Here is a 23,392-nt window from a genome sequence, read left to right as displayed (position 1 = left end):
TCAGAATATGTATTTCTCTAAACGAAATTGTGAGTAAATCACAAAAGTAAATTATTAATTCTGCAGTGCTTTGGAAAAGTGACTTAAGTCAGTTTCCACAAACCTTTTTTGATAATTTATTGACAACTTACACTGGTTTATGTCGATTTGATTTTTTTCTGTATGAATTATTGTAATGGGAGAAATACTTATGTATTTTTTTTTCCAAGCGAGCAGATGTCCCGTAAGTTGTCAATAAATTATCAAAAAAGGTTTGTGGAAACTGACTTATGCCACTTTTCCCAAGCACTGCAGAATTTAGAATTGTTTTTTTCTGGAGATACCGTTGCAATTCAAACCTATGTTGATAAGAACTTTTCCACGCAAAATAATTCCAGGAACACGTAGGTAAGTTATGGACATTCCGCTGCGGGACACCCTGTATATTCCCGACACCACAAATCTCTGAAGTTCATTGTGGAGGTGCTGTTAGCTACAATGTAGGAAATCAAGGTGGAACCAGACACATAAGTGTAAAATTATTTATTAATATAATCTGTGCAACTTTACAAACAGGTCTTGATGAAACACACGCATACGTCCATTCACACGCACACACATACATGCACAGTCCACGCACGATCAGTCGAGTACATGACACCTAACCTACAGTCCTGAGCTGGGGACTCCGCACTCCGTCAGCCCCTAATAAATACGAATAAATAGCGCTCGTCGCGGGGTGTCGTGGGTTCAGACCTCGTTGCAGGACAGGTAAAGCTGGCGGCAGTCCTCTCCACTTCGGCCGCGTCGTCCTGCCTCGTAGAAGGAGTCGAATGGCGTCGAGCTCGTTCGTTCCAGAAGGAAGCTTGTGGCGTACCTGCAACCCAACTCTGTGTCAGAAACTGCCTCGTCTCTTACCCCCCTTACTTTTTATTATCTGAGGGCCCCATATTAACTTCTCTCACACTTATATTTTATACTAGCCGTACCCGTGCGCTCCGCTGCACCCGTTAGAAATAAATATAAAGTAATTACATAATTAAAATAGGACATTTGATCCAGGGAAGATTCGTGTTTGATATAAGGATAAATCGTTTATTATGTTACTTAATTTAAATTGCATTTGCATAATTAAAATGCGATCATTTTGATCCAGAGACCAGTCGTTTGGTCATAAAAATTATTTTAGGAAATACAGGAAACGAATGTACAGAATAGCATATCAAGTTTTCTGTGCATAAGAATCTATTTTAATCTTACCTGTCCTCAATTCACTCAGAAGTTACTGTAATAACATTATAGCTTTATGTCCATCTAGAGAAACTACACTTTCCAATGATGAAATAATAATTAATTATATAAATCGGTTAATTTAGCTTCTGATATTACTTCATACAAACACAGAAACATTCTCTGTAGGCTATCTTTCATAGCTTTCGATTGTTGTTGTCCAAGGCCCCTTATAGACGAAGTCATTTGTTTTTTATTTCATTACACCGCCTTAGATGGCGTTGTTGTTGTTTGAAAGTCATTTATCTCATTAAATATCAGTCTTATAAAAAATTTTCGTAGAATAAAACTTATCGGAAATTATTTTGAAAGAAACTTTTGTTATGTAATATTTTTCATGAGAATTAATAATAAGGGAGATATTTCGATTTATTTAATTGAAGCCCCCTTATAACCCCCTTTTTAAATAAAATATTTTGAATGCCATATAGCCTAAATTCTAAGTTACAACAAACTTAATTTATATTCCAATATTCATATAAATCGGTTCAGCCATTATCGTGTGAAAAGGTAACAAACATCCAGACAGACAGACAGACATGCAAACAAAAATTTCAAAAAAGCGATTTTCGGTTTCAGGGCGGTTAATTATATATGTTAGGACCAATAATTTTTGGAAAATCTAAAATTACCAGAAAAATTTCGGCTACAGATTTATTTTTAGTATAGACTACAGGGTAGAGACTCTGTGGACTTTGCTTTTCACCGAATGGAGATTGTGTCCCTCCTGCATTATAGCAGACTACCAAGTATTATCATAGTTTCACCGAATAAGATCTCAACAGTGATTGCTAACCACTAGACCACCAACGACTTTCATTTGATTTGGTTCATTGTCTGATTTTATTTGATTCGATTCTTTTTATTCTTTACTTATTGAATTTTGATTATTGAAATTGTTACTTCATTGTATCCTGGATTTTATTTGCTAACCTGTTTGATTCGACTTTCGATTTTATTTCATTGGAAACAAATTTTGTGTCGAATTAGGTTTTTATTTGTTTCATTTTCAGTTCATTTCATATCGTCTTTGTTCCTGCAATAACTCCTATATGACATATTTATCGATTTTCAGATTTTTGCTCTATTAAATAACTTAAATAATGATATAGCAAATAATAAAATCTCCTAGGCCTATATGTAATTATATTTCTTTCTTTCTAAAGTATAAGAATTCTCAATCTCCTATGTACCACTGTCATAGAATGAATAAATGTTTTTTCTTCCTACTGAAAAATTTTATATTTTGCACATAGGAGTTTTTGCAGGAACAACGACGGTATGCTGTTACTTTATTCGATTCCTGACTTTTTTTACTGGCTTCATACTTGATTTTTTTATTTAATTTACTTTTTCATCTCAAATTTGCTATTTTAATTTTAATTTTCTGTCTTAATTCGTGTATTCCTTATTTCATAACTGTTCTCGGTTTGATATTTGATTTTTATTTCATTTATTATCTGATTTTTATTTAATTTGATATCTATTTTTTTATTTAATTTGAGATCTATTTTTTATTTAATTTGAGATCTATTTTTTACTTCATATCTTATTTTTATTTTATTTTATACCATTTCATATTTTGTTTGTTTTCTGATTTTTTTATTTAGCATCTGAATTTTTATTTAATTTGATATCTTAATTTTTATTTGATTCGACGCCTCAATTTTTATTTGATTTGATATCTGATTTTACTTCATTTCAAATTGATTTGTTGTTTGATGTCTGATTTTTTATTGCGTGTCTGATCTCTTTGATCTTTATATCTGATCTTTCATTTGATTTCATATCTGATCTTTTATTTCATTTCGTAACTGGTCTTTTATTTGATTTCATATGTTATATTTAATTTGATGTCATACCTGATATTTTATTTCATTTCATAACTGATCTTGATTTCATATGTGATATTTAATTTGATTTCATATCCGATCTTTTACTTGATTTCATATGTGATATTTAATTTGATTTCATATCTGATCTGTCATGTTATTTGTAACCTACATTGTATTTCATATCGGATTTTTAATTCGAGTTGATATCTGTCCTTATTCAACTTGATATCTGAACTGTTAATTGATTTAATATTTGATTTTTATTTTATTTTTCTATTCTATTTCTTATTTTGTTTCATATGTGCTTTTATTTGATTTAATGCCTTATTTTTATTTGATATTTGTCTTCCTATTTGATTTGATATTTCTTTTAGACATATGATATATTTAGTTATTTCATTTGATTTCTTATCTTGTATTTTATGTGAATAATTTTCTAGTTTTGATTTTAAGCTTGATTTCTTTTATTTCATACCTGGTTTTTATGATAATAATTTGTTACATTTGGCTCTATCTCTGATTTTTTTTTTCAAGTTTTGATTTTATATGGAAGTTTTACATTTTATTTCATATCTGTTTTTATAAGAATAATTTTTTTTAGTTTTAATTATAATGCCGAATTTTTAGTTTCGAATTAAAAGCTGATTTTTTTTTTTTTAGATTTGTGCCTGATATTTTCAGTTACATTTGATTTTTATATTTAATCACATACCTGATCTTTCAGATTTTATTTGACATAGGCCTATGGTTCCTTAGTTTTATATATTAAAATATAGAGCACTACTTGATTTAAAGGTTCATTCTGTTTTGGTTGGGTTATACATTTGGACAGATATTTGAATCTACATTTCGCACCCCCTGTAGAATACTGTCGTAATTCGAAAATCACTTGTTGTTTTCGTAAATAATTTCCCACAATGTTTTATTGGTTGAAGGTATGGCATTCTAATGAAGAAATAGTAAATTATCAAAGACTTCGGTGTCTGTTTATTAATAGTATATTACGATACAAAATTGGAAAGTGATTTTCAAAAAATCGAAGAAAAGTTTGAAAACGAGAGGAGCATTGAAAATTTAGAGCAATATTTTTCCAAAGCCTTCGCAAAACTGCACGGTAATGGTAACCAAGTAACAATAAGTGCACTGTAATGAGTCTATTTCAGTGTAGTTTTATGTTATGAAGAATGGTTTCCCTAGCAACAAGTTTCTGTGTGGGAATTCTAACTTTCGAGCTCTAACAGCAATAGCTGTAAATACAACAAAAAATAAGGTCGTACAATAGTAATACGCGTTACAAGAGCGGTATGTTGAAGTTTTCATGTTCGAGGAAAAGTTTGAAAAAGCGAAACGTAGTTGAGCTTTTTTAATTTCCGAGAATTGAAAGAAAACATACCGCTCGTGTATCGTACATTATTTTGTGCGAAGATCGTTTATTACATACCTGAAAGAGGAATTTCTAATTAGTTGCAATGAAATCTCCATCTTGGTTTCTTTTCAATGACGGCAAATTTGCAAAACAAAAATATCTATCTTCAACATTGTTGCTTTAAAATGTTTTCTGTGTTTACTATACTCCAGCAGGCCGTGATATACGTCTGTCTTCCCCCCCCCCCAGTCTATAAATGCGAACTTAAAACAAACGGTAAGGTTATGTAATGATTTATTGTTCATTTTAATATTTTAATAATATTATTTATATAACATATTGCAGTAATAACATCGGAAAGTTCAATTTTGCCGGTCAAGGAGATGTTTAGAAATGGAAAATATCTTTGACATCTAATTCTGCACATTGAAATTAATTGTTACGTTTGTGCAGTTATTCAGAGTCACTGGAGCACCACCACCAGTTTTTTCTATTGTGAAACTTAATGTTACTTGCATCACGAATGCAGTAACTTTAGTGGAGTTGTAGAGTTTACTTAATTTTTGCAAATATTTAAAAACAATAATTAACATTGGAATTTAGGTGAAATTGCAGTGGTAAGTTTCCAATTTATAATTATTACTATATTGAACGTCTCTAAAAACAATATGTTAAAAGCCTAAAGCGGTAAAATCAATATGTCACTTAAGCGGTAAGAAGAGGGAAATTATGTGTGTTAGGTTGGGAATACTGAATGTGGAATTTTAGACTTTCCGCGGATTGGTTTTGTGCGGAAACCAAGCAAATACGCACGATCTCGCACAAAAAATGTTTTTACATTTGTATTTGACTAGGAAATAGCATATCTTTACAAAACACAGTTTTCGAGTTACGACACTATTTTACTGCGAGTGCGATATCTTTGTCGCGAATGTAACAAAACATTTGATACGGGAACAATGCTTCCTTCCGTCAGAGAGGAAAGAGAACTTCCGCTGCTGGGAACAGAGCGCGTGTATATATATATATATATATATATATATATATATATAATTTGAACTGGTAATGAAATTACGGCTGAACGGATTGTAATGAGTGACCCCTCATTTTGAATCTTGGCATCCAAAATTTTTCAGAAAAATAGCAGTTTTCAGTGAAATGTCAATTTTCCTACACAATTTTCCTATTTTCCAAAATCCATCTGTTGTCAGTTTTAAGAAATAAAACAAAACACACACTATAATAAACAATATTACACGAAGGCCATGACCTGCAGGAGCAAATCAAACAAATTCTGTGACATCATAATGACAACAAAATGTCGATCTTCATTTGTGTAATTTTTATAACATCTCTATAATTGGTTATTAAAAACTTTCAAAGCTTACTAAAAATAATTTACAAGTCTGATTCTGTTGTGTGTAACTTCCTAAGTACAGCTGTGTATTGGATATTAAAAAGTACGAAACTTCAGGTCGTTTGATGACATTATCACAATTAAAAGTGAAATATTATTATAGTTAATGCCGTGATATATTTGTCACTAATATACATATTAAGTATATAGCCTATTGATGATATGAAACTCAAACCTTTTGGGGTTATATATGTATACGTAGAGAACATCTTAAATTAGATCTTCATTTCTATAATTTACTGAGTGACGGCTGTATTAATATATGCAGTATATGTTACTGAAAACTACAAAACTTACGTAAGTTAAAATTATTATTAAAAATGAAGTATTTTTATAGTTATTAATCAAGTGGTGTGGGTCTCTTTCATATATTTAATGGCGGTGTGGTGTGGATATTTATATGCGTGATTCTTTCCAGTATTGTCTCGAGAGAGCGCAGAAATTACAGTTCCTAAGAAAAGACCAAAAGGTATCACTTACTGATAAAATAAGAGGCCTACAAGATTTTTTAGTCTCCCGATCATTTCAGCAAGATCTCTTAGCAGGATAAAATGATTCTACCCTCTACATTTCAATGCATGTAGTTCACGAAAAAATGCAGCAGCTATACTAAGATGCTATGTCTATTGTTCGAAAGCATAGCAATCCTGACATTTTCTTACCTCTCACCTACAATCCACAATGACCTGAAATAGCTACTACTGCTTTACTCCCACATGAAAAACCCACTGATCGTCCTAACAAAATTTGATAACATAATCTGAAGGGAAAAAATGGAACTCTCTGCATCATAATCCAAAGTTAATTCCCGATTTACCACGAAAATCGTCTGTAGCTGCATTTAGATTGGCAACAGCCATGATTGTTTGGCCAAACACCTGCATAGAATTGGAATATATCAGTCTCCTAACTGCCCATTGTGCAACTCAAATCAAGAAATGGATTCGGAACACCTCAAAATCTGTGCTTCAGTGGCTGGCCATGATAATATCTCTGAAAAATATTGGAGTGCAAGAGGTCAAATGACTTTATTGTCAAACGCCTGGCATTAGAAAGCAGCAACAACATTGTTACTTGCGTTTTCGCTTTTAAACTAAAAACACTGAAGATGGATAGGTTAAAAAAAAAGTATTTGGCTCGAAAAACCATTCAGAGAGAGTATGTTTCATTATTATGGAAGCACATAACTTTCAAAATGAGTGGTAGGCCTATTCTTCATTGAAAATAAATCTGAAAAATTTTATTTGAACTTCTAATGAACTTAGTTTGCAGCATTTGCTGCACAAGCCACTAGTCGAGGAATTGTGCACATAACTCACGTTCCCAGTTGGCAGTAGATGGCGCCGTGGGCGTCGGCCTGGCACTCCCGGTTGGCCTCGCACATCATCTTCTGCATGCAGGCGTCGTCGCTGGTCCGCAGCGTCCGCACGTACCCCTTAAGCAGGGACAGCCCGGCCACCGCGGCCTCGGACACGGAGTCCTTGCGACCCAGGGACCGCGCGGCCAGCGAGCGGTGGCTGAAGGACGTCTTGAGCGCGTCCAGAAGGTTCACCACGATGTTGATGAACTGCAACAGACACGGGAGTGAGGGTGAGGTCCTGCGGGCAGCGCCGCGTGGTGAGGGCTTCGCGAAGCGCTACTCACCTCGCCGGCCTGCTTGGCCATGGTGGCGACCTGGTCGGGGTCCTTGGAGCCCAGGAGCGCGGACAGCACGGCGGCCAGGATGCCCTGGGCAGGGAACAGCAGCTCTTACACCCGTCTACACGCCGCGGGAGAACGGCTCTGACGGCAGCGTTGCCAACATGCGCCAGCCAAACTCTCTACTTTCTACTCTAAGATACACTACTACACTTTACAGAATGAGTCGCGAATTTATTCCGACACTTTTCGGAGCTTATTCTTGACGCCATTTTGAGTAAAAGTCCATATATTATGAAACCAGTCTTATTATCGAACAGTTTGGTGACTTGATCTGACAAGGGAAGGGTTTCGGCTCTAACAGGAATTTCGTATCCAAAATTTGTATACAGGCCCATCTTTACAACTCTGTAAAGCTCCCAATAGGTGTTATTATGGGTTGCAAAAACAAGTTAAATCAAGATTGCTATCTCGTGGCACAAAATGTAGACTATATAAGACCCTAATAAAACCGGTGTTGACCTATGCATCAGAGACATGGCCTCTTACTGAAAGGGATAAATTTAGATTGTCCGCATTCGAAAGGAAGATATTGCGAAGGATTTTTGGACCTGTAAGGGATGGTGAAACTTGGAGAAGAAGATATAACAACGAATTATACCAGCTTTATGAGTCTCCCGATATAATAACATCCATTAAGATTGCTCGTCTGAGATGGGCAGGGCATGTTAAGAGAATGGATGAATGTGAAATACCTAGGAAGATTATGGAATATGGGATTGCTGGAGGAAGAAGAGTTGGAAGGCCAAAGCTACGATGGATAGACTGTGTTATGGATGACATTAAGATGCTTGGAGTGAAGAACTGGTGGACGGTGGCTAAAGATCGAGACCGATGGAGAAGAATTCTTAAGGAAGCCGAGGCCCGATCCGGGCTGTAGCACTATAGATGATGATGAAATCTCCCAAAAGCATTCGTTTGTGTAATGTGTGGTTTGTCTGTTAGAGCCAGTGGCGTAGCGTCAATGTAAGCTAAAAAGCTCAGCTTCCCCAGTTAATAATAATTTCATAATAAACCTGCAGTTTATGGACAAAACTATTTATTAATTTTAATAGAATTTATATTTACGCGTTAAATATTGTGATGCGGCAGCTCAGGATGATTTGTGATGCAGCAGTAAACAAGAAGCCTGCACACGCCAGCTTCCAAGCAGACTGGTTTCTTCTGTGTAATCCACCCCGCAGATTTTCCATCCCTTTCTAACTAAACTACCCTAGTCGCAAGGCTCGCAAGAAGCTAGCTTTAACATTTAAAATAAGTAGTTTCCGAGTTATCCCTTTTCGTCAGTTGTGTTCAGTTGAAGTGTTAGTGTGCACTGTGGCTGATATAATAAATAATGAGTGAAATAACAGTTCCTGACCTAATTTACTTGAATTTTTTAGGACAATTGTATTATCAAGACTGACTTACGAACAAAAGTGTGATTTAAAAAACAAATGACCGACTCCCTTGCTGTCAATGAAGGACACAACCAAAAGACAGACGCATACTTACGTAATGATACTGATATTGTGATTTCTCTAAGTATGACAGGGAGTGAGCTAATGTTATACGTATATGTGTCTATTTGTTAAGAGATAGGCCTATGTGTAAACCGTGAAATCATATTTTACTACGTACCATTTGAGATCATGCCTTATTGGTGTTACTTACGATGTTCCAACCAATCTTCGACTGCTGACTTGAAATTGACTACTATTTATTTTAAGACTGTATTTTTGTAATACGTTTTCTCATATTGCATGAAAGACAACTTGAGTTAGCTTCCCCTGCTCATAATTTCATGCTACGCCACTGGTTAGAGCACTGTACAAGTTGAGGGATGGGGACAGCACTGCAGGGGATGGGACACCTTACCCGTTAGCCTAGCCTAGAAGCTAGTGCAAGTGGTAAAATGTCTAAAGCCCATTTAAGAACATTTTTCTCCAACGTTCTGTCGGAAAATATTGCACCTAATCAAAAGTATATACTGTTGTGTGAGTCATTGAATGCGCACAAGGACGCAACCGTAATACATGAATCATTCCAAGGCTAGGACATGGAATGTATGATCATTCCACCTAAAAAAAAACTAAATATATCCAGCCTCTGAATATCTGTTTCCTTAGACAATACAAAAAATATGCTCGGAGGATAACAGATTACATAAGGACTCTTGCTGATAATCCAGAACTTAACTTGGGAAATCGAGTGTTTATAATGAAAATGCACTCTATTATTCATAACCAGTTGTCTGCTCCAGTGTACCGCCCTATGCTTCAGTATTCCTGGCAGCCAGCTGGTTACGTGAATCCTGAACAAGTCTCGGACTTCAAAAATGTAATTCAGGTGGCATTTGATTGTTCAGCACTGGAGTGTGGTTCAGAAGATTGTTCAGGTGTTGCTTCTGCGTGTTGTCTTATTGCTCTGCTCCATGCTGTTTCATGCATTTTATAGAGAATCCTCATGTAGGCTACATTTTTAAAGAAGTGTATTGACCAATACCAACCAAACGGAGAGTTACGCAAATGAATGATTTTACGGACTTCATCACCATTGTGAGGTAAGACCCTGTACAAATTTTTAACCAAAAATTCCTGTTCGAGCCGAAACCCTTCCCTTGTGAGTAGATAGGATCAAGGGGACGTTATGCTAGCCCGGATAGAAACAGGTGATGAGTCTTGGGTGCATCATTACTAGTCCGAAAGAAAGCGTGCATCGATGCTCGGATCAAGTCACCAACGGTACACTCTAATCTCTAGCCTTTACCATGATGTCACGAGACTTCGTGTCGCTGCTATCAGCTGTACTGACACAGTTCCAGACTACCAAAGAGAAGGATGCGTGTTATGGAAGGAAGAACCGCGATTTTATCCAAATTTCAAAATCGGACACTTATATACAGGGTGTCTACAACCTTTATGATAAAAATTATACAGATGGTAGAGGACTCTAAACTGATCATTTTGACACCAGGAAGCAGTGGTCGGAAATACATGTTTCAGGAGCTATAATGTCTTGAAAAAGTAATAAATTTGAAGAACATTTTTGCAAGCTCCTTTAATTTTTTACATACATAAACAACTTTCATCTCATAGCAACTGTTCAAAGTGGTGATCACCAGCCTTGACACATCCAGAACAATGCATGACATTTTGCTCCACTCTCTTAATTATATATACCTGGTGTCTGTTGTACAATGAGGCAGGCAGGTAAGAATCTGTTGCCCAGGTGATCATGGCTATGATGTGGGCAGTGTTACAACCACATTCTCTTGCAAGCAACAGGATATTTAATATTCAAAAATAAACCACACATGTTGGGCCAATTATACAGTGTTCATAGATTTGATAATAAACATAAAAAATTATATATTACAGTTATAAGAACACTAATAAATATAATATAATTAATAAAGAAATTAGAAATAGACATGTTTCGGAGATGCTTCTCCATCCTCAGTGACTTTACCACGACGGCTGGTTCAGGTGATCGAACCGCCTTGTTGCTTGACAATCTCCTTTAAGGGGAGAGGATGGTATTTTTTTTAACTTTTTTCCTATTTGGTGTAAAATATTAATTTGTTGTATGTAGAGAGCTCATAGCTGTAGCAACTCAACCAAAATAAACATTTTGAAAAAAATTATTTGGGGGCCCAGATTTGAAAAAAATATACCCAATGCAGGATTTTACTAAAACCGATATATCTAAACCATTTTTAGAGGTAGATTCATCCAGTTTTTTTGCAATGTACTTGCAAAAGCATGTTCTACAAACTGTCTGTAACAGAATTTCGATATTAGTCCCTACGTTTGTAAAATAAACAATTAAAAATTAATAACACTTTTCTTAATTCTTTTCTTGCAAACAAACGGACGTATTTTTAAAATGAAATCAATTAACAAAATTCTGTTACAGAGAAAAGTTTTCTAATAGACTAAAGAATGGGGGCTCTAAATTTCACGCATGTATCTTTAATAGTTCAGAAATTATTTCCATTTTTGTCTGGCAATGTAGCAAAAATATGAAGTTACCGTAAATCGATAAAAGGGGGCGAGTGATTTAAAAATCCATAGCGCAGGAAGTTTAAAAATGGCGACTCAACATCCGATAAGGGCACAAATACCGACGAAATGTTATGCAATGCATTCCACACATATCAAAGAGTATTTTAAAGAATTTTTTTTTTTTAATTGAATTTACCGGAAACAACAATAAAAGGGGGCGAGTGATTTAAAAATCCATAACAGGAAGTTTAACAATGGCGTCTGAACATCTGATAATGGCACAAATACCTACAAAATATTATGCTATGCATTCCACACATAGCCTATCACAGAGTATTTCAAAGAATGTTTTTTTTTTTTTGAAAATTTACTCATTTTTCACCAAAAAATACCATCCTCTCACCTTAAGCCAAGCAACAACGCGGTTTGATCACCTGAACCAGCCGTCATGGCAAATAGTCACTGAGGATGGAGAAGCATCTTCGAAACATGTCTGACTTTTATTAATTTCTTATAATTATATTATAATTATTAATGTTCATATAACTGTAATATATAATTTTTTATGTTTCTTAGGATATTTAATGTTTTATGTCCAAAACTACATGCACCTCATAGCAACAGTTTAGAGCTCAGAGCAGTTGTTGAAAATGGCGACCACCTGTCTCAATACATGCATTACAACGACGCATGAAATTTTTGTAAGCAATAACCATAACAAATATCACCATGGAAGCGCCAGGCAGTTGTTTGTTACGAAAATTAAAGCAGCTTACAGAAACATCCCTCGCATACACCACAGTCTAGTATATACAGTCACGAAGCTTGAGTTGTGAGGGTGCTAGGAACAATAGACTGTGCCGGTACTATTTCGCATTATATGTAATGAGGTGATATTAGCGATCCTAGTGGTTAGCAACTATCTATGGATGTATATTTACTACGTATTGAGCTTCGTGACTGTATATACTAGACTGTGCATACACTTTCAAGATATCGTGGCGCCCAAAGTAGCCATTTCCGACCACTGGTTCCTTATGTCAAAATGCTAAGTCCTCTACCATCTGTATAATTTGACCCTAAAGGTTGGAGTCACCCTGTATATGAGCTTTTTTTCTCCACAATGATGTCAGAAATCAGATCCTAGAGTATGGCACAATCTTTGTGAATCACCCTGTATATGTAGACGTTCGGACCTGTACTTGCTCAGAATGACGCGAGGATTAAGCTCCGTGAATGTCGGTGTAACTTTGTGACTCACCCTCTATGTAAGTATCTAGGATCGGTGGTAAAAATTAGAATCCTTAAAAGACAAAAAAAGAAAATGACAGTGTTTGTACACTTGAGCTGACTTCATGGAAATGCGACAACTCAAGTGTTGTCATGGTAACTTAAACAAAACACTGCACTGGATCGGCAGTTGAACCACCTCCCCAAGGGCTGTCAGAGCCGTTCTTGTAGCGGCCTAAGCACAACTAAAGCACCCAGCACCCATGTAGCGGTCACTGACCTGCATCGGAGAGCCGTTGTCCACCTTGTCGATGCCGTCCCCACCGCCGCCGGCCCCGCCCCCCAGGATGGCGGTCAAGATCTTGAGCCCCACGGTCAGAATGTTTGCCCACGGCGACGGCGCCACGGGGTCCGCGTCCAGGGAGTCGGACTTGGTGGGCCCGGTCTGGGGACTGAAGAGCATCTGCATGACCATGCCGATCATATTGCTCCACGAGAAGCCCTCCGACCCCGCGCTGCCGCCCACGGAGTTGTCGTCCAGCTCGTGGTCAAGCGACACCTTCTTGAGGGCGTTCGGCTTCTCCGCGAACTTGCGCGGCTCCGGCAGACACAGCGCGGGCGCCGCCAGCAGCACCACCAGTGCCCACCCCGTCAACTGTCGATGCTGCATTCTGCACATACAACCGTTTATACATACATTATTTATCTTCCAAAAGTTCTTAGTTTTCGGCGTTTTCAAAACTGTGAAAGTGCTACTTCTGCTCATGACAAATAGGCCTACACAGAGGACTATTATCATCTTATGTTAATAGATCTATTTTGCAATTCATTTTTAATTTTCAGAGAAGGCTATATTGTATCTTAAAAGTATTTATTTCAGTCACTGACTTCACAGTATATGTTTAAGGTGCTACACCTTTACATTACATATTTAAAGGACGTATGAACGTTTTCGTTGGTCTACGCCAACATCATCAGATACGAAGTACATTTCAGCAATATCAGTGCTCTCTACATAATATCTACAAATACAAAACATATTTAGTGGCACGCAAAATGAGACATATTAAAAACCAACATTGCTGTGATACACATTGGCATTAATATATGACTGCCTTCATTGTCACTTACTTAAAATACACGTATAGATTACAAAATATATTGATTCACACACACACACACACAGATATATATATATATATATATATATATATATATATATATATATATATATATATATAAATGCAAGTCTTCACATATGAGATAATAAAATGACAAGATTTAAAAGTGATAAAAATAATATAATATAAAACTGAGATAAAAAGTATTATGAATGTGAAGAGTTGCAAAATTACAGTAACTACATTTATTATATTCTTATTTCTGTTTCACAATAATATATATATTTCCACCATTCAGAAACGTATGTATCATGGTTTGTGTCACGTAATTATTTGAATATTTTTCAAATTTATATGGTTCTACTACTTAAAGCCCACATTCTCAGATTTAAACCTATTTTTTCGTAGCTATTTAAGTGATTAATTTTATAATATATGCGGTTCACACTAGAGTCGTACACAAACGGTTACGAAAAATAGAAATTAAGTATTGTTATTGAACGCCTGGCGCTATAGTCAGTATGCGAAGCTCTCCCATCTCGCGGAATGTCTCAGGGTCGGTTTATCAAATATTCGAAATGTTTCTAATTCTTTGCGGGTGGACTGCAAAGGCAGACCACATGGAACCATACAGGAGTTACAAGACCCTTTGCCAGGACTCGTTTATCATCGTATAGGCCTACTATTTACTTTATAATTCTTCCTCTCTCAGTACATTCAATCAATCATCCATCGATTCATCCATCATCCATTCATCCATCCATCGACTCATTGATTTATTCGTACATCGATTATTAGTTCATTGATTCATTAGTTGATTCATTCATTCATCCAACCTAGGTATTACAATTGGGTATCTTCAAGGGCAACAACATGCTTCGTGAAAGTAGGCTACAAGCATTTGAGGTTCAAAGTATTTGTCTTTTTGTTAATAACACTCTATCTCTTAAAAATGATTTATTAATGAAATAATAAATCAGTTCTCTAGAGTAATTAAAAGACCTTATATATTAACAAATACTGTTTTAGAGGTATGCATTTTGAGTTTAAAATGTAAATATTACATTAGAATGTAGGCCTATGTACTTATTTGCTCTTCTCTTTAGTAAGTAAGTAATTGTAATTTACTCTATTCTTGCATTTCTTTACGCACCAGATTTCATATTCTGTATTACACTTATTTCCTTTGTTGTTACTGGTGTCCATTCGTTCATTTATGTATTAGTTATGAAGATAAGTGTATTACAGTGTCCAATCAATAATTGTAGACCTATATCAAGAAAACACATTTTTTAATGCGACAAAGTAAATTTCTTTCAATTGTTACTCCGTTTGTGTACTCAGAAAATGTCGGTTTCATATATGATGAAGTGCGCCTGGTGTTCTGTCTATCTGCAAAACATAAGGGGTAATCGGTTGAAAATCAAATATTCGAACGGCTGCCCGACCTTGACGGAATCTAAACCGGTTGTAAGTGCTATTTTGCAGCTCTCTTGTTCACACTTTCTGAATTTTATTGAACCTAAAATGCCTAAATGCGATGTTACTTTCAAAGTTAGTTTACAGTAAAATGTATAATGCATAATTTTCAAACACAAATGAATAATACCCTACCAAGTTAAAATAAAGCGCTATAATATAATTATAATAATTTTCAAAATAAAGGCATGCAGTAGGCCTATTTACTTACACATTTGACAATAAATAATCTCTAACGTTCACTTATTTAATAAAATTGCAAGAAGGACAAGGTATTTATCTCTCAAATATTTATCAACGAATTTCATATTCCAGAAGACTTAGTATGTATCTATAATCTCTGCTTTCACAGAAAAGCAATGGCTTACACTCGTGCAAGAAATTCAATTTTTCGCGTGTGAATTATGGCCTGTCTAGTCAAATACATCTCGTAGTGATAATTTTCTGTGATAATTTCATTTCGCTTCAAACTCGTGTTTCTTGTCATGAGATAACTTGTCTGCATAACACAAAATCTAGGATTGCTATTTTGTTGATGTATGTTGTCCGATTCACGCAGCACACGTCAACAAATAAACTAATTTTCTTTGCAACAAGTCTGATAAAAAAAATATCGCTGAAAGATTAGTGATATAAGATCCGAGTCCATTCGACGTGCATGTGAATTAGTATGTCAGAATTTACCTGTGTGCTCTGTATATTTAATACTAGTTTTATTTTTCGTGTGCTCGTTTTCTGCTAAAATTTCTCACGATCTGGTGTCTCAACCTTCACCCTTCATTTGTTTATTCAGTGCCGCTTTCTACGAGATCAGCAAACCTGGTTGATGAAGAACTTCTCCGAAGGCTATGGAGTTCCGTAAAAGGCCTCAACAATGTGCTGTCCAGGCTGTGGTAAGTGTATGAAGTTATTACAATTTATTTCTTTAAAAATGTATATAGGCATGAAACATAGGAATATTTGAAAACTTAGTTTAAGCTGAACCAAGTTCAGTTTAATTTTCATTAAATTAGATTCGTCGTATCTTAATACCTAGTAACGGTTTCGTTATTGAGTTGTTTATCAAGTCATTAAAGTACTATGAATTTTGCGTGTTTGGATTTGGGTAGACATTTTCATTTCTTGACGTCACTAATTGGATTCAGGTCGTAGTTCGCAAGTTTACACTTTTAACAAATTTAAGGACAATTAAGACGTTTAAGTCTTTGGCTGTGTGTATACGTCTTAGAAAATTCGAGGACTGATATATGAAATTTAAAACGTTCCCAAAAAGAATAAAAATATTTTGATAGCGTAATGGCCCGCAGACTTGACTGAAGGCCCAAACAGAGATTAGTCTATCATCATCAGTATTTCAATTCGTTCTCTTTCTGCAAGATTCGCCATAATTAATCACTTGAAAGAACCATTGTTATTGGATTGTTTTGAGTAGTTTTTGTTTGTTAAGTTTATTTGTACACGCTTTGACATCTGTGGTCACATCGCGTGTGTTGTAGATAACTTGTGTTCATGAAACTCGGGTAGTTTTTGTCTATGATTATATTTTATTGTTGATGGCGATAAATTGATATAGGCCACTGAAGCATTTCTCTTGTTATGTTAAGATTATAAATTTGAGGCAATTTTCACAAAATAATAGTTCATAAATGTTTTTTTAAAATATTGTTTTATACGTTTTGAGATTTGAAGACTCCAAAAATTGAAAAAAAAAAAAAAAAAAAAAAAAGTATATTGTGTGATTTTTAAAAAAAGAACAGTCTCTTTGGCACACTCTTTATAGGCCTGTAGGTTTTTAAAACATAGTCAAAATATTTCTTTCTTCACTCCCTATAATTTGTGTAGGATATATGATTTCTTCAGAAATTTAAATAATAAGAAAGCCACAAGTACGTTCCATATTTCTACTTACTCTGCATATTGCGTTTTAACATGAAGTGTCCCTTTGTCCCGTTTAGAAGCATTAAAAAATCCCACAATATGGAGCTAAATGACAGCTGTGAGCAGTATGTTATGAAGATAAATGCAAACAAGACGAAGAGCATGGTTATCGGAAGAAAAATAAAGAAGGTAAACGTGCGATTTCTAAATGAGATAGTAGAGCAAGTGGATAGCTACAAATACTTGGGGTGTACTATAAGCAGTAACATGAGCTGCTGCCAGGGAATCAAAAGGAGGATAGCAATGGCAAAGGAAGCTTTTAATACTATAAAAAGGAGCATTTTCTGCGGACCACTGGAGAAAGAACTAAGGAAGAGACTAGTGAAGTGCTTTTTGTGGAGTGTGGCATTGTAGCTTATGGGATAGAAACATGGACATTACGACGAAGTGAAGAGAAACGAATAGAAGCATTTGAAATGTGGATATGGAGAAGGATGGAGCGTGTGAAATGGACAGACAGAATAAGAAATGAAGCTGTGTTGGAAAGAGTGGGTGAAGAAAGAATGATGCTGAAACAGATCAGGAATCAATCTTCTTAATGTATCCAGCTGTTTACTGACAACATAAAGTCCACTATAGTCCACTGTAGTCTATTCAGTTGTTTTTCACGAGAAATGAGGGATATTTTGATCGGTGTTCATTATAGATGCCTGTTGCTAGTAGCCAGAGGTGGGGTGTAGTCAATATATACTGCAGGGCTGTGTCTTCTGCAACTGGGTACTCACCTTGTCGTGGTGAGGGGGCTTAAACTTGTTGTTTAAGCTAACAAGTAACAAAGAGGTACCCACATAAGCTGCATTACCACCAACGCAGTCCCACTATATTTTTCACTGTTTATATTCATGAAGTCCCTCAGTGTAAAATTCTCCGGAGGTAAAATAGTCCCTCAATCGGATCTCCGGGTAGGGACTGCACTGAGAGATGCTAAGAAACGTACTAAAGTACTTATTTGGAACACCAAAACTGATCAGGAAGAGAAAAAGGAATTGGCTAGATCACTGACTACTGAAGGATGTACTGGAAGAAATGATGAACGAGAGAAACGTTTGAGGCAGAAGAAGATATCAGATGATAGACAACATTAAAATATATGGATCATATGAGGAGGCAAAGAGGAAGGCGGAAAACAGGAGATATTGAATGCTGGGTTTGCAGTGAATGACCTCCCTTGGGCGGAAATTTATTTTTATTTTATTGGGTTATTTTACGACGCTGTATCAACATCTAGGTTTTTTAGCGTCTGAATGATATGAAGGTGATAATGCCGGTGAAATGAGTCCGGGGTCCAGCACCGAAAGTTACCCAGCATTTGCTCGTATTGGGTTGAGGGAAAACCCCGGAAAAAACCTCAACCAGGTAACTTGCCCTGACCGGGATTCGAACCCGGGCCACCTGGTTTCGCAGCCAGACGCGCTGACCGTTACTCCACAGGTGTGGACCCTTGGGCGGAAAACTATGAATGAATATGAGGTATATTTCGTGGATTGGCTACACTGTTTGAGGAACATTTGTTTCTATACTTGTTTTTTTTTTTAAAGATGGGACATGACAGGAGCGTTGCGATCGGAAAAACAACTGAATGCCACATAGCGTGGTAGGCCTGTTGCTATGGTAACAACGGTTGCGTTGCCAAACTTACCGTTCCCACGTGGCGAATGCTTAATAGCTGTCTTGGCGACATTTATTGTGCACACAATGTTAGCAAAAGTACGTTTCGTCTTTCATTCTCTGTCGATTTTTGTATTGTTTTCTTACCTTCGCGTCAATTGTCAATTAATGTTTTAACGTTAGCCATCTTAACGACAATTGCTAGCTTCCATCAGCTGGCAGCATGGTAGTCTATATTGGCAACATGGCACTGTAGTTCCAAGCTCAGCCGCTTAACTGTCATGTCCCATCTTTCAAAAAAACAAGTATAGCTGAGAAGAAACTACCTACTGAAGGATGTACTGGAAGAAATGGTGAACGAGAGAAACGTTCGAGGCAGAAGACGATATCAGATGATAGACGACAACATTAAAATATATGGAACATATGAGGAGGCAAAGAGGAAGGCAGAAAATAGGAGAGATTGAAAAATGTTGGGTTTGCAGTGAATGACCTGCCCTTTGGCGGAAAACTATGAATGAATATGGGGTATATTTCGTGGGTTGGCTACACTGTTTGAGGAACATTTGTCACTAGATAATTCCGCGAGCTGAGAGACGTTAGCGACACCTGTGTTCTGGTAGGTGAATCACAGTATGTTAGGGGCTGATGGCGACCCACAAAGTGCCGACGACCCACTTGCAAGGAAAGCGAGCTGCGCGCACGAGGGCAACGACCTGCTGCCGCGGGTTCGATCCCCGGCGACTCGTCTGCTCATCTGCATGTGCCGTTGCCCGCAAGTAGACCGCGGCGCGGCGGTCCACTTATTTCCACCTCGGAGAGAAACTCGCTTCTAGTTCCCACGTTCCTCTTAAAGTGCCGCCACGCGTCAAGTAGGCCACGACCCCGTCTCCCCGATTCCATTAATAAATACTCTCTTGTGTGCCGTGCCATATGACAGGTGTCCTTACTGCCCTTACCGCGGGACCCCATCGAGCTGGGTTGGAGACGCAGTGGTAGTCTTCGCCAACTAGCGACTCCCCCCACCCTGAAGTCCTAGTATCACGTCCCCTTTACTTCCCTGGCCTTGAAAATTGTGTCAGCTTCCTGCCTATGTAACCTTGAAAGTAATGCAAATGCAGACTTCGTATTGCGGAAAGAAGACAACGGAACTGGAATATTTCATGGGATTCCTCTAAAGCAGGGCTGGGCACCAAGAGCGAATTCTACTTTCTCACGGGAGCCATATGACTTCTCTTCTACCCCTTTCTTCCCCGCCGAACACCGCGCAGCGTTGATGCCGTGACGGATGAATATTAAAGGCTGGTTCACAATAAACCGGAAACGAGAATCGGAACGAAAACGAAAACGGTAAAATTGTTAAAATGTGTACATTTAAATATGAGCATTCACAATTAACGAAAAGCTTGCCGGAGCCCGGGATCGGGAACGGAGAGTTGGCCAAGTTTCAAGTTTGTCGTTCACGTTTCCGATCACAGCCCACTAGATTCATTCCATTGCCATCTAAAAGCTATTTTGTCGTCCTGTATATTTTGTAGCAAGAAGACCGTGACGTAACCTATGCATTATTTTGTTCTGTGCTGTGCATCATGGAGCAAGTTTTATTTGATAAGATTCTAATATTGAGTGTTGAGGAAAGTCCTCACGTTTACGATAAAGATGAGAAAATGAAGGAGAATACGTGGCTTTCAATAGCTGCATCTTTGAACACCGATCGGAAGCGAATCATATTTTATTACTATTATTGGTTGTATTACACACTACATATTCACGCTTCAATTCAATAACTACTGTTGTGTTCATTTTTGTTCTATTACAAATGTTTCTTCTCTATTTATTTTACGTTATGGTAGACTTAAAATAGGTTGTGATAATAAAGATGCATGGGCATATTTATAGTACCGTACCTAATGAAATGTTTCAGTTGAAATTTCGAAGTTGGTTAACCTGTGTTTATGTTGGCTGCCTTGTATTCATGAGAGAACGCCATTGGCCAATTATACACAAATGACATCACAATGCTTAATATCGACTTTACATATCGTTATTGACATACATATCGATATGCATAGTCGTCTACGTTCTCAGTTTATTGTGAATCAAAAATTTTCATATTCACGTCCTCTGCTTCTCGTTTTCATTCTGGTTCTCGTTCCCGGTTTATTGTGAACCAGCCTTAAGCGTCCCCGTTTAGAGTTTGGATTCGCTCCCGGTGCCCAACCCTGCTGTAAAGCAGTTGTATTCAGTGTATGGTACGCGTACACCACGCGGGGTTGTCTCAAGGGGTACTCTCACCACTGATTACATGTAAAAATGCTGACTTGTTTATTTTATTATACTTCTTGATAATTATTGCATTATATTATAGTTTCTTCTGCAATATCAACTTGTTTTTCCTTGCTTGAATAACATTTTACGTAAATCATTACTCTTTTAGGCCTATTGCATCAATAACTATCGTTTCCATTCAGTGTTCTGCCCAAGGGCATATCTTTCACTGCAAACCCAGCTTTCTCCAACATATCCTATTTTCTGTCTTCCTCTTAGTCTCCTCATATGATCCATATATCTTAATGTCGTCTATCATCTGATATCTTCTTCTGCCCCGAACTCTTGTCCCGTTCACCATTCCTTCCAGTGCATCTTTCAGTAGGCAGTTTCTTCTCAGCAGTGACCCAACCAATTCCTTTTCCTCTTCCTGATCAGTTTCAGCATCAGTCTTTCTTCACCCACTCTTTCCAACACAGCTTCATTTCTTATTCTGTCTGTCCACTTCACACGGTCCATCCTCCTCCATATCCACATTTCATAGCCATCGGCGTGGCTCAGTCGGTTAAGGCGCTTGCCTGCCGGTCTGAAGTTGCGTCCGGGCGCGGGTTCGATCACCGCTTGGGCTGATTACCTGGTTGGGTTTTTTCCGAGGTTTTCCCCAACCGTAATGTGAAGGGTCATCTATGGCGAATCCTCGGCCTCATGTCGCCAAATATCATATCGCTATCACCAATCTCATCGATGCTAAATAACCTAGTAGTTGATACAGCGTCGTTAAATAACCAACTAAAATAAAAAAAATCCACATATCAAATACAGTACTTCTATTCGCTTCTCTTCACTTCGTCGTAATGTCAATGTTTCTGCCCCATACGAAGCACTTCACTATTCTCTTCCTTAGTTCTTTCTCCAGAGGTCTGCAGAAGATGTTCCTTTTTCTATTAAAAACTTTCTTGACCATTGCTACTATCCTTGTATTGTTTGGATGTTTAGACGTTATGCTGTGTATGAAATAAATCAAAGATAATTATATTGCATTATTAAGAGTTACTTGATGTTTATCTTTTGTGCTTTATTGGGGTTTGCATCGCCGCGCTCCCGTTAAGGACCAATATGAGGACCTTATTTTCGCGTGTATAAGACGCACCCGAATTTTGAGACAGTAAATTGAAAAAGAAAACAAATTCGTATTTTGTTGCAGAGGACCTAAGATAAGGTAGACGCATTGAGAAATTTTGCAACGATGTAAATTCCGGAGTTCATGTCATGACTGCGCGTAACGGTTAAAGCTGGTCCACAATAGACCGGGAACGGAAACAACTAGAACGGAAACATTGTTAAAATGTATTTAAATGTGAGCATTCACAATTAACGAGAAACTTCCTTGCCGGAACCCGGGAACGGGAACGGGAACGTAAGAGATGGTCAACTTTTAACTTTGCCGTTCTCGTTTTTGATCACAGCCTACTAGATTCATTTATTGTGATCAAAAAGCTCTTTGTTGTATATTTTATAGCAAGACTATAACATAATTTCTTGTTCATCTACTGCTTGTAACAACACAGAAATTCAGTAGAATTACTTTCGATATATACGATATACTATAATATCGTCGGTTTCTTGATAAAAATGACCACCAAGTCACATTGAAGGCTTCCAGGCATTATGAAAATTTAAGACATAATTTTATATTAAAAACTAATAATACAGCACATTTACCTTCAAAATAACTAATTACTAACATATAAAGAAGTACAGTTATCTTTGGATGGACCATTAAACCTTTAAACGCCTTTTCCCAATAATTTTGCATTTTGGACTCGGTCACTTTTACCAAGAAACCGACGATACGTGTATATGTGACCAGGTTACCACGTGAATTGAATTCTTAAATATTCCGTGCCTTAAATTTCAAAGTTGGTTAACCTGTATTTATGTTGGCTGGCTTGTACTCATGAGAGAACGCCATTGGTCAAGTATACACAAATAACATCAGAATGCATAATTACATATCGTTATTGACATACATATCGATTGCATAGTCGTTTCCGTTCTCGGTTTATTGTGAATCAAAAATCTTTACGTTCATGTTCTCCGCTTCCGTTTTCGTTCTATTTCTCGTTCCAGGCTCATTGTGGACCAGGGGTTGCAGACTGTGTGGTAGTAGATATGCA

At 36.9% G+C, this 23,392-nt stretch overlaps 1 protein-coding gene across 1 annotated transcript in view; it reads right to left on the bottom strand.

The window, feature by feature from the left end:
* Positions 1-507: 507 nt before the first annotated feature.
* The window catches only part of LOC138705842 (uncharacterized), a 51,652-nt gene continuing 28,767 nt past the window's right edge, over positions 508-23,392 (bottom strand). The window contains exons 2-5 of the mRNA XM_069834554.1: positions 13,082-13,472; positions 7,532-7,615; positions 7,207-7,454; positions 508-856 (exon numbers count right to left, since the gene is read on the bottom strand). Coding sequence (XP_069690655.1) covers positions 730-856; positions 7,207-7,454; positions 7,532-7,615; positions 13,082-13,471 — 849 coding nt within the window. The 5' untranslated portion in view covers position 13,472 and the 3' untranslated portion in view covers positions 508-729. The remainder of the gene's footprint in view (positions 857-7,206; positions 7,455-7,531; positions 7,616-13,081; positions 13,473-23,392) is intronic.

Source organism: Periplaneta americana, chromosome 1 (genome assembly GCF_040183065.1).
Source record: "Periplaneta americana isolate PAMFEO1 chromosome 1, P.americana_PAMFEO1_priV1, whole genome shotgun sequence".
In the NCBI taxonomy this organism is placed as follows: domain Eukaryota; kingdom Metazoa; phylum Arthropoda; class Insecta; order Blattodea; family Blattidae; genus Periplaneta; species Periplaneta americana.
Note: the sequence above shows the minus strand (reverse complement) of the source record. Positions and strands in the feature narration are given on the sequence as shown.